We start from the raw sequence: 12745 nt of genomic DNA, 5'->3' as shown, positions 1-12745 counted from the left end.
TCACAGTCTTATCAGTGTATTCACATCTTATAAATATTCATATTTTACTTATTCATATCTGTAAGACTTTGTTGAACTTGTTGATATAATTTAGAAACTTTATTTTTAGTGTTAAAATTTAAATTGAATGGATTGATTGTAGGTGTGCCAATAGATATTTTGTTATTAAACTAAAATTTTCTTTATCAATGCATGTAAAATAATATATGTCTATTCAAAACTACCTCTCCTTAGCCTATAGAGAGCAAACTGCATACTTTGGTAAATATTTAAGTTTATAGTTCAAGTTTGATGGGCTGTGGATAATACCACAGAACACTGGTAATTCGAGCTGGATTTAAATCTGGCAGATGACTGAGCAAAACCATATTGTGTAGTGTAAATACGAGCCAGTTTCTCTTTGAAGATACTTCACAAAGGCATCACTCACCTTGGGCAGATAGCCCTAGCAATTTTTTTTTAAATAATAAAATTTTCATAGTCAAATAACTAAAAGCTCTAATCAGATATTTATGTAAATAAGGAGATAAATATTAGATATTTTTAAAACAGGCAAAGTTAAACTCTGGGTTAGCATTACGTTCAGTTATGGAGGCTTCGTGACTTTTGAGAGTCAAATTATAAATTGAGAAGCAAGTATTGTAGACAGTCTTAAGGAAATTTTAAGATTGTCCTCAGGAATATTGAAACATCATAAAAAGTGTTCATTATCATATTAAAGATACTCATGTTTCATGCTTTCTGATTCTTCTGTTTTCATGTATTACTTTATGCCTTTTCTTAATGCCTTTTGAAAGGAGGCATACAGTGCCAGGAGAGCACAGATTCTGAGCATAAATGCTGTTGAAGCAGATGATATCAGAATGTCTCATGCAGTGTGAAAGCAGTAAGATAGTACATTTAGTTATAACATCAAGAAATTAAAGTTGGTTCTTATTTCAAAGGTAATTTTGGGTTTTATGTTTGCCAATATTTTATGGCTTTTCTAAATACATTAAAATGTGGATAAACATTGTTGGAAAAGGATGACTTTATAAGTGTTCTTAGAGCAAATAGCATTAAAAATCTCATATGATATGAAAACAGTAGATGTAATGTATTCATTTGGTAATTAATAATATCAGCCAGTGTTGTAGCTTATTAACAGATGTGAACAAAACACTGTGCGGTAAAACTATTGTAATTCTTAAGTTTCAAATTGGATATAGAAGCTATATTAGCAGAATAATATAAATTAAAGTTCAAATTTTGACACTGCGATGTTTATGCTTCCAGTCGTACAAAAATGCTTGAGGAACATCTGTAGCTCATATTTCAGCTTTGCAGATGATATCAGGAGCTACACTGATTATATCATGGAAAGGGAAGTAAAGTATACTACATATAATTTTATTCAAATGCATACATAACAAAACAGGTTATAAATTTACAAAACAAAATTGAAAGTAAAATGTGTATAGAGTGAGTGCAACATTTATTTTTTAGATATATGGGCAGCAGAGTGTTTGATTAGCTAAGCCATTTTGGGATAATAAAGAAACACGCTTTTGTTTGATCAAATGAATAATTTATTTTTAGGTATTAAATAGAATAGTTGTTGAATTATCAAATACTGTACATCTGGTTTGAATATGTTTGAATTAATTGAGGGTAGTCTACTTTTTGAAGGGGAGGGAGTGCATGTGCTTGTGCTTTTTTAAGTTACAGGTATTATATTGTTGCATGTGTACAGGTTTGTAATGCAATGAATGCGCACAGAACTGATGATAGCAGATAAAATTTATTTTACAAAAAGAAACACTTTACAGTTCTGGAACTTTTCACAAAAATACTCGTACAGCTCTTCTCACTGTCACAGAGCACAATGAGTAGTCATACTTCAGACTACTAAGAATGTTAAGTACGACACAATGCTAAGCGCATCTGAAGAGAGAAGCTCACCTGGAGATATCTTGATGCTCCGAAGTTGATTCTGAACTGAAAAATGAGAACTGATGCAATTTTACCTCAGCCAGGAAGAAACCTCTAGGACCTTCCATTTCTCGAAATTGCTAGAAGGCATGTACAGTTAAAGTTACATATAAGGGCTGGTTACTATTTCAGTTACACTTAGTGATCAATCACAGTTATTCAATTATAGTACCAGTTAGTTACGCATGGACTGGAACAAAATGTTATCGAATGGTCACAAAATTTGTCGACAAAAATTAGTCACCATCAGCCAATTTAATGAGGTAGCCATTTACTCAGTGGTAAATAGACTTGCACTTATAATCTTATTTTTCCCACAAAGCTTTGCTTATTTGTGTTGCATTGACTTTTCGTGTTACATTTTACAAAATTTTAAAATAAAAAGGTGTTCATTTTATGGCTATAAAATTACTCTTTGCTTCAGAATTTGTCATACATTAATGTTAAAAATATTCACTTATTTAGACTTTAAAACTTGCATTTCAAATTTATTTCATGATTTGAGAAATTATGTAACATTTTGTACAATGCACAATCCATGCTACTTTCTTTGTTAAATGTTAATGTGTTATGTTAAATGTGTACTAGTGTTTTTTCTTCATGGATAATTTTTAAACAGAAAAACTTTGAAATATGAGTATATTTTTTAATTTTTCATAAAATTTTATATATCAACTTAGGTTTCAAATTATTTTTATAATTAATAATTAATTAATTGATTAATTGATAATTAATTTAATAATTTAAAAATATTTTCATATTCGAAATATATTTTCTAGTAATCTATTTCATTACTTTCATAGTTAAAGCTTATATTTTGGTATATCTTGTACATGAATGCTGGATTTTTGGCTGTGTTTAGATAATAATAATTTTGAGGAAAGGGTTTTAAGGAATCAAATTCAGTTGTTTTACGTTGTTTTATTGAATATAATTAAAAAATTTTCCTTTATAGTGACAACTTTTTTAATGGTAAGAAATATATTTTATATTTTTCCCATGCAATAAAAAATCTGTTATTTTGTGTTTGATCATATTATTCACAGTAATTATATTAAAAAAATTATTTGCATAAACATTTATAAATGTAAATTAATTTGATGTATTTCAGAATGAAATGGAATATGATCTGGGAGATGAAACTTGGAACTTCATGTCTAGTTTCTCACCATATAACTGTGAATTGGCAATGTTTCAGGTTTGCAAATGAATTTTTTTTATTCTTATGATTATATTGCTTAATTTCAAATGAATCCAGATTTCTAGTATCTTTTAAGTTATGAAGTCTTTCATTATTTGTAATGTGAATTTTAACATTTTGATAGAACTTGTATTTTAAAAATTAATTCATCTGTAGCATTTTTCGGATCCTACGTTGTTTGCTTTTGAAGTAGCAGACATAAAAAACAAAAAAGAAAATGATGGAACTGTTATAGAAGAAAAGGTACAAGAAGCAGAAAAAATTGTAGATTCTTTAGAGCAAGTAAATGAGCAGCGCACTGAGAGGTATGAAAAAAATCTTAGTGCATTTTCTTTTTATATGTTATATTTGTCATCTTGTTTTTTCTATGTTTCACAGCTTATTAACCTAGAGATTTAAGAGAGTTTATCATGTTATTGGATGAATATTTTATATTTGGATAAATGTTTTTAAGGTTACATATTCTTAGTTTAAAAAAAATAATATTAAGAATTTATATCCTTTTACATGCTAACAATTTCCTTTAGTTAAATACTTAAAATTTATATTTGTTTTGGGGGGAAGAGAGGGAGCCTTACCATTTTCAGAAAAGTAATACAGTACAAAGTCTGTAATCCGGACCTCAAAGCTACAAACTTTTTACGCATGCGTAAATGCATAATGCGTTTAATGTATAATGAGCGGTATAAGCTAAGCTAAAATTATCTAAGGCATTTCAGTTAATGTTGCACATTGTGCTGTTTCTTAATCTTCTAATTGGATCTGGCTTATTATTTTTTGCAGACTGTTAGAACAATTTTATAAATTTAAGCTTGAACTTTTGATTATGTCAAAAAGAGTTTCCATTTCTGGAGCTGCCAAAGGATCTACAAAGTGAAAGCATGTTTTGATGTCCATTAAACAAAAAGTGGAATTGCTACAAAAAGTGGATAAAGGCCTATGTGTCTCAAAATTATGCAAGAAGTATGGCATTGGAAAGTCCACTATATATGACACAAGAAAAAGGAACTTTTTGAATTTTTTGTGGAAGCATCTTAAACAACTTACATTGAAAGAAATGTTTAATAAAGTAAACAAATAAATATTAAGCTTTTTTTTGTAAATTTTGATATCCTTTAGATCATAATTGTTCTTTATTTCATAAACTATGATTTCATATTTTTAATTGTATAATTTCTGCATGCCACCTTACCAGATTTAAATTGATGATCTATAATCCGGAATCGCTGAAGTCCCGACGAGTCCGGATTATGGATACGTGTCCCTCTATTGACATGGCACTCGTTAACTTGATTTCGGTTTTACACGGTTTAAAAATTAGCGGATTTCAAAAACTTGGTAAAAATGTATATTCGGCTGTATATATGCAAATACATTTATTTTTGAATTTATTTTGAAGTCATTTTTGAATCTTATTCCTTTGGTAACACAACAGCAAGGATGGGGATTCTCTGTGTTGTAAAAGTTGGAATCCCTATCCTTGTTGTTGAGTCCCCGTAGTATGTACATGTATTTCACAACAGTAAAGCTATCTGGTTCATAATAAGTAATGTGAACTAGTGCAGTATCAGTATTATAGCAGGAAAGCTTACATCATTTTTACATTAACTGAAATTCCTTAGATAATTTTAGCCTAGTTGAATTGATTTTTGGTCCTTAAAAAATAAAGCACAGCTTCAATGTTCTGGATAGAGCTTCAAAGTGTATTTTGTGGACTTTTGTTTTAAAGTCCTTAATTTTGGCCACAATCAGCAGAAGGTCTTTAATTTTAATCATCTGAAATTTCTGTTTTTACGACTGCTATTTTGAGTGTGAGTTTTGGAGGAATATTTTTGGCAGTTCACTGACGTATATGGTTATCTTTTGAATGGGTTCATGGGTTATAATTTGTTTCTATTTCTAATATAAATGATGGGATACTCGAGTTTCTAAGCAAGAAGTGAAACATAAGCATTTCGAAATTCATTTTTTGTAATAAAGAGTTCTTAAACAACTTTTCGCTTTTGGGGTTGTGAATTCTTTTATTAAATGGTTCTAAATTTGACAACTTGTCAACATTTTGGGGATTTTAAGATCATTTTCTATAGAAAATTTTTAATTCCAAGATCTGAGAATGTTTTGGCGATTTTTTTTTAAAACATCATAACATTGATAAATTTCATTAAAATAATGGTAATATATTAGAATTATATTTAAAAAATAACATTAAAATAAAACATTTTTATTTTTTGCTGTCATATTATAAAGTTTCATTTTGGCAACATTTATACAACAATTATACAATATTTTAAATCTGAAAAATAAACAAGGTATATAGCTATAAAGCATAATTTATGAAACAGCTCTTAGTAAAAGCAAAATTAGCTATGTAATTAATTAAAATGTCTTCTTTTTAATTTTTTCATAGTAAGCGTTTTTCCCATGTAATTGTCTCAGATTACACCATCCAACACCCATCAAGTGAAACTTATTCTTTGCATCTACTGAGACTTATATATAAAACAACTTATCACTTCTGGCGCTTTAATGGCTTAAAGTATATTAACTGGGTTACAACCCCTGGATTTTTACACAAAGCTATGACATTAACTATATTAAGCAGAGCTTGACTAACTTTCAACACTTGCCAACTGTGCCTACATCAGGCCTTTCAGGTTTATTCCAATCAGCAGGTCTCTCTATAGACAAGCAGCAGAGGAACAACATTCAATCTTTTGTTATGAATCATGTGGATTATGATCTCAATTCTCATTTTCACCTATGCCGTTTGACATAAAATCTCCCTACTATTTGCTAAACCTCTAGACTGAAAAAAAAAAAAAAAAAAAAAAAAAAAAAAAAAAAAAGCATAAAGCTAACTATTAGTAAAACGTAAATGTCTCTTATCTTCTTTTAAATATGTCCAACTATTATAAGTGTAAAATATTTAATACTACTTGATAAACTGCATGAAGTTTATTTTATTCTCAAACTTATTAATAATTATGTTAGTTAATTCATGTTTGGGAATAATACATATTACTTAGGGATCTATTTTAATTTTAGGATGGTATTACAAAAGTGAAATTCAGGCATAGAATAATATTTTTAATTGAATTTATTCAGTTCCCATTTGCTCATAGGTCCTTAATCTTTCTCATTAATGGTCCTTAAAAGTCCTTAAAAGTACTTAATTTCCGTGCGCAGAAACGTTCTAGAGTGTTTTGCAGTTCCTTCGTAAGTGGCCTTTCACACCACAGTTCCAGCACTTTTAGAATAAATTTTTTGTTACTTTCGTCTCAAGGCCTTGAGTTATCTGGTTAAATAGTCTGTCTTATTGTTCATGTCCAGTGGTATTCTGCAGTTCTTTTATACGTGGCCTTCGACACCACATTTCCAACATTTTAGAGTCAGTTTCTTCTCACTCCTACTCCATGTCAAAGCATTGACTTGTCTGTATAAATCATCTAAATAAGCGATCAATTGATCCACTGGCTCGTGGACTCGCACAGCTCTGACTGGGTAGCGATCTCAACAAGTTGCTTGCTGGGCTGCCTCGAATTTCATAATGTACAGTAGAGCGCTTTTTTTACGTCCTCGACATCCATCATTCACAGAGCTTTCTGTATTTTGGGATCCCAGATGCCCTCTATAAAGTACTGCAGGAATGGAATTTCCCTTGTGTCTTTCAGGCACTCGATAAAGGCGAGGTGAGACAAGCCCTTCAACATCATGGCGAGCTCCTGGAGTGTTTCGGTGGTCTTCTTTTTGACAGGATTTTAATTGAAGCCTGCTGTAGTCTTTCAAACATTTCTTCCCAAATTGCAGCTCCAACATGCTGGAAAGAGCATTGAAATCTGGCCTTTGGTTTTCGGGAAGAGTCTTAAAGATATCTGCTGTGTCTGCTTTCAAAGAAGCAGCGAGATGACAGGCCTTAGCTTGGGAATCCCATCCATTTGCATCCACCACTATAAAAAATTGTGTCTTGTATACTTGCCAGGAGGTCTTCCCATCATACATGGATAGCTTCGTTGACGAACAAGCAGGCATGGGTAGAAATTTAAAACCATCTGAATTGCTCCCTGCCATCGCTACGAATTTCTTTTAAACTTCTTTGGCAACCAATGAAACCTTGTCATCAATTTGTTGTTATGCGGCAGAAACTCTGTCTTCTATTTGTTCCTTGACAGATGAAACCTCTTCAATTTGTCCAACTTTATTTTCAACCATGTCTATTGTGTTTTCCATAGCCTCAAATTTATTTTCCATTGAGCAGGTAATTTCTCTTTATTTCTTCTTGACCTCCTTCTATATTTTCTTAACTAGCTTCCATCTTTCTTTAATGGATTCATGTCCCGCTTTAATCTCTTGTTTAAAGGATGCTTGTCCAGCTTCCATCTTTTCTTGGAACGTGGTAAAAGCAGTGATGAGCTGTCTCAATTTTTCTTCCATTGCTCTTGTAATTGGCATTCAAACCCCACTCCTGACACCAAAAAGTGTTGCGTTTGAACAGGTTCATAATAGATTGAATGCACAAATCTGATTAAAAGTTAATAAAATTTATTCTTATCACAAGAAATAAAACAAATTGCTGAAATTATTTTTCAAAAAAATATTGGTACAATATCACACAGTAGTTATATTTTTAACTACTAAAACATTAAATACAACACAATCGAAAGTGCAGAGAAAGCTAATCCAATCTCACAGTGAATTTGCTACAATGAATAAGAACAACTAAGTAAACAACTGAGCTGAAATGTTTCTGTCCGGCTTCTATTTAAATTGGCCACGTGAGATAGTTCTAGCAAGTTCTGGAAAGAAAAAAAGAGTAGAATTAAGGTTACAGTTAGCACAAGAGTCAATTATATTTATTCAATGTAAATATAAATAAATGAGATATTTATTTATGAAATGTTCACTACACATGCTGTTGTATTTTTAATTTTCTGGTGTAGCTTTCCCTTAAAATTTTCATGTGCTGCATTGAATGAGGAAATAAAACAATTTTAATTATAATTCTACTAAAAATAGCTAACTAAATACAAAATCTGTAGCAATGTACACTGCTTGACATTGAAAATGCAACACCAAGAAGGAGTGATCAGAAAGTGATGAAATTTAGAAAAAAGAGACAGCAAGGAAGCAATAAGTGATCTTTATTTCAAAATGATAGAATACAGAGCGAGAATGGCGTTGCCTCAGTAGGATGTAGGACCACTGCGGACAGCCATGCACGAAGAAACGCGTCTAGGCATAGAGTCAATAAGAGTACTGATGGTGTCCTGAGGGAGGGCTCTCCATTTCCTTATAACCATTTGCCACAGTTCGTCTTCTGAACGAGGCAGGGGCAGAGTCTGCAAATGGGGTCCTATCACATCTCACACATGTTCGATTGGTGACAGGTCAGGAGAGTACAGTGGCCAGGGAAGCATCTGTATAACCTTGCAGAGCATGTTGGCAGATGCAAGCAATGTGTAGTTGGGCGTTATCCTGCTGAAAAATTGCATTAGCCAGCCTCTGAAGGTAGGGGATTGTCACCAGCTGCAGTACATTATCGAAGTATTGTTGGGCCATCATAGTGCCCTGAATACGAAATAGAGGTTACCTGGAATTGTAGGCAATAGTGCCCCAAACCATTATGCAACGTTGTCGCACGGTGGGGTGTTCCTCAGTTACTGCCGGATTAAATCTGTCTCCACGTCGACGCCACACATGTATGCGGCGACTGTCACTGGATAAACAGAAGTGTGACTTATCTGAGAACATGACGTTTCGTCATTCTGTTATCCACATCGCTTCAGTCCGGCACCATTCTAAATGTTGCTGTGGGGTCAATGGCAGTCTTCTTAACGGACGCTGTGAGTGCAGGTCACATTCAACCAATTGATGGGAAATGGTTCTGGTCGACACGGGAACATCCAGGGTTTTTGCAGGAACATCCAGGACCATGCTACCGAATTGCAGTACAAGTGACTTGCGGGACCACCACAGCTTGTCGGCAGATGCATCGATCTAAGCATGCTGACGTCACTCTGGTTGCACCTGCACCCTTCCTTCTTCCCACATTTCCTTCTTCCTACCCTGTTCGCCATAGTCGATGCACCGTGTGGGTATGAGCGGCGACCAACCTGCCCTTCTCAGTCTGATCACCATACCCCTCGTAAAAGCGTCTATCTGCTGGAAGTGCCTTCGTTGACGGCAGCCTGGCATTCTCTCCTATTATAAGTATCCTCCAGGACAAAAACCAACTTTCTTCGATAATTCGTCTGGCAGAAATAACGACAGGAATATTGCGCATTCTGCATGTTCCTTCCCTTATATCTTACTTCACGTGCGTTGGAGAGCTGCGCATTTCACATCATTCACATAACTCGGTGACGTGCATCTACTCTAAAATTTGCATAAATTTGTGATCACTCCTTCTTGGGGTTGCATTTTTAATGTCGAGCAGTGTATTATGGTGGATAACTGTATTAATTACTTTTTTAATCCCATGTAATTCTTCACTTTCATTTAACGTATTAAGAATAATATTTGGTATGAATGATGTCCTTTAACATATTTCAGTTATAGAATGCGCAGTTCCCCACACAAGCTGATATTTCTTTTTAAAACTTTATCTATTTTTTAAGGGCTTGGGTGCATATTTTCTATATATAAATTTATTTATTAAACTAGAATCTGCATATTCTGTATATTCATTTATTTATTTAACAAGAAAAGATGATTTGGTACAATTCCATTATAGGGACTATAAAAAATCGCCAAACTAGTTTTGATTCCATTGCTGCCAAAAATACAAGGTGTGTTCGAAAAGTTCGGTGATTGGTCTCATAATTAAAAATATGTGCCGGTTAGGATCTTGCACTCGCGTAGACGCAGTGACAGAAATGTCATCTAGAGCCATCTAACGGCCATTTTATGACAGATAAGAGGAAGCGCATGCTATGAGAAGTTTAACACAGTCAGTGTGAGAAAGATTGTCAGTGTGAAATGAAGCAACACATAAACATAAAGTTTTGCTTCAAGTTAGGGAAAACGGCGACGGAGACACATGACATCTTAGTGAAAGTTTACGATCAGACAGCAGTGAGTAAAAAATGTGTTTATGAGTGCTTTAAACGCTTTACAGATGGAAAGGAGGATGTCAAAGATGAACCGCGGTCGGGGCGCCCTACGACAAGCACAACTCCAGACAATGTGGAACGAGTTTGACTGATGCTTGCGGCAGATCGACGACTATCTTTAAAAATGATAGCTGGCGAATTGCAGATAAGCCTAAACAGTGTGAGCACCATTGTGCACAAACATTTGCATAAACGTAAGATATGCGCCCGGTTTGTACAGCACTCGCTGTCAGACGAGCAAAAGCAATACCGGATGGAAACCTCTGGAGATTTTATCGACATGTGTGACCGGAATCCGCAATTCTTGGAAACAATAATTACAGGGGATGAGTCGTGGTGCTATTAATACAAGCGGCAATCCATGGCATAATGTTCAACGTCATCACCTTTTCCCAAAAAAAAGTCGTTTGACACAATCCAGGATCAAGACGTTGTTGATCGTCTTTTTCGACAGTAAGGGTTTGATCCAGCTTGAATTTATACTGCATCGAACTACAACCGTCAATGCGGAATACTACGAGGGGGTTTTGAAACGGTTGCTGCTTTGCATACGCCGGATTCGGCCACATTACCAGAATAAACAGTGGAATCTGCTCCATGACAACGCCCGGCCGCACACTGCGATTCGTGTAACCCGATTCCTCGACAGGCACTAGGTTCCAGTTTTGGATCACCCTCCATATTCTCCAGATCTGTCTCCCGTGGACTTCTTCCTGTTTCCCTGCCTCAAAGGAGTTCTGAAAGGCCAACACTTTTCCGACATTACTGAGATCCAACAACGTATGACAACGGTGCTTCGAGCCATACTGAAAGAAGCGTTTGCAGACAGTTTCCAACAATTGTACACCCGATGTCAAAAGTGTATTGTTGCTAATGACGAATACTTTGAAGGCCAATAAAGTTATTTTGCTTCTTTCTCTTTTTTCTTTTTTTTTATGGTAAAATTCACCAAACTTTCCGAACACACCTTGTAATTACGGTAACCCTAACTCAAATAAGGAAGCATAATAGTAAATAACTATCTAAGTAGTATTTTAATTTAGATCATGAAATTAGGTGAAAGACTAATTTCACATAATACATTTTTTATTATTATAATTTATAAAAAAAGAGGTTAACCATAACTGAATGGAAGCATAATAGTAAATAACTAACTCAGATTATTATTTTAGTTTAGATGAAAGGTTGATTTCATATAATATATTTTTGATTATTATAATTTATAAAAAAAAGGGGCTAAACATAACTGAATGGAAACATAGTAGTAAATAACTATTATGTTTCCATTCAGTTATGTTTCAGTGACTTCACATTATTATTTTAATTTAGATGACAGTTAATTTCATATAATACATTTTTTTAATTACTTTAATTTATATAAAAAAAAGGCTAAACATAACTGAAATTAAATGGGAGGCATGAAATTCTTGACGTTTTCCAACATAGCAAAGAAAATTAAAGTTTTTTTTGTGCAAATGTTTGTACATAAACTCCGACAAAAGCGAATCAAAATGCCGTGGAGCAGTGCCTTGATGGCATTTATTACGCCATTTAGCACTGTCCCGCAGCTGCTCTACTCTTAGTGTATGACATACACTTTCGGGGTCTACAAAATAGTAGCTGTGGTTGAGAGTAAAATGTTCAAAACAGGCATCTTGCAATGCATCCGTCATGGTATGATTTCCAATGGTCGGTATAAATAATGCTTCCTTCTGCGATATTTTCCTTTGTTTTTTAATTTTTTTCCCTTGTTCAATTAGGTTTTTGCTGATCGATCTGAAACAGAAACTAGGAAACATTCATTTGAATCTCTTCATAATTTGCCAAAAAACCATTGTGGTGGAAAAACATATCCAACATTATTCTTTCTTTTACAGAAAAGGCTTTCGTCTATTTTAATAATTTTGCCACATCTGCCAATTTTGAACTTAGGCTGAGCAATGAAAGCTGTGGCACACACCTCATGTATGTAACTGTCCAGTCTACAATTGTATTATGGTTCATCTTCAGCTGGAGTTCACAAAAGTCAACAGATGTCATTTCCTGACACCAAAAATAGATGAATCGACATCTAGATTCTGAGCGTGAGCAATAACGCCCTCTTGTGAGCATTTGAGACATTCAGGGGGGCAGTAGAAGACCCAGAGAAAATTAGGGGGTGTTGAGCACGGAGGGACATAGGCAGATTAAAAAAGTAATGTCTGGAAAAGACAAGCTCACTAATCATTTACTAGTTAAAGTAAAGTTTAATATTGGGTGCTAGTTCAACTTTCATACTCCCCTATACATTATATAAAAAAAACATATGTAATTTAGTTGGAGGAACTTGCAAACTTGGAATTGTTTAATAACATTTTCGCAGCTAGTGGAGGTTGTAACAATTACTTTTTTATAACAATAAAGAGTTATACAGACAAAAGTCTTTAATCCGGACTCGTCGGGACTTCGGCGATTCCGGATGATA

The 12745-nt window shown here is 33.8% G+C and overlaps 1 protein-coding gene across 2 annotated transcripts in view; it reads left to right on the top strand.

The window, feature by feature from the left end:
- Positions 1 to 12745, top strand: part of vir (VIR_N domain-containing protein) — a 199863-nt gene that overhangs the window by 31595 nt on the left and 155523 nt on the right. For both annotated transcript variants that reach the window (XM_085815021.1, XM_085815020.1), the window contains exons 7-8: positions 3083 to 3169; positions 3329 to 3477. In XM_085815021.1, coding sequence (XP_085671147.1) covers positions 3083 to 3169; positions 3329 to 3477 — 236 coding nt within the window. The remainder of the gene's footprint in view (positions 1 to 3082; positions 3170 to 3328; positions 3478 to 12745) is intronic.

This window comes from Stegodyphus dumicola, chromosome 4 (genome assembly GCF_044657685.1).
Source record: "Stegodyphus dumicola isolate Sdum_Otavi_A_Nest chromosome 4, ASM4465768v1".
Taxonomy (NCBI): Eukaryota; Metazoa; Arthropoda; class Arachnida; order Araneae; family Eresidae; genus Stegodyphus; species Stegodyphus dumicola.
This window is presented reverse-complemented; position numbering and strand designations above follow the sequence as displayed.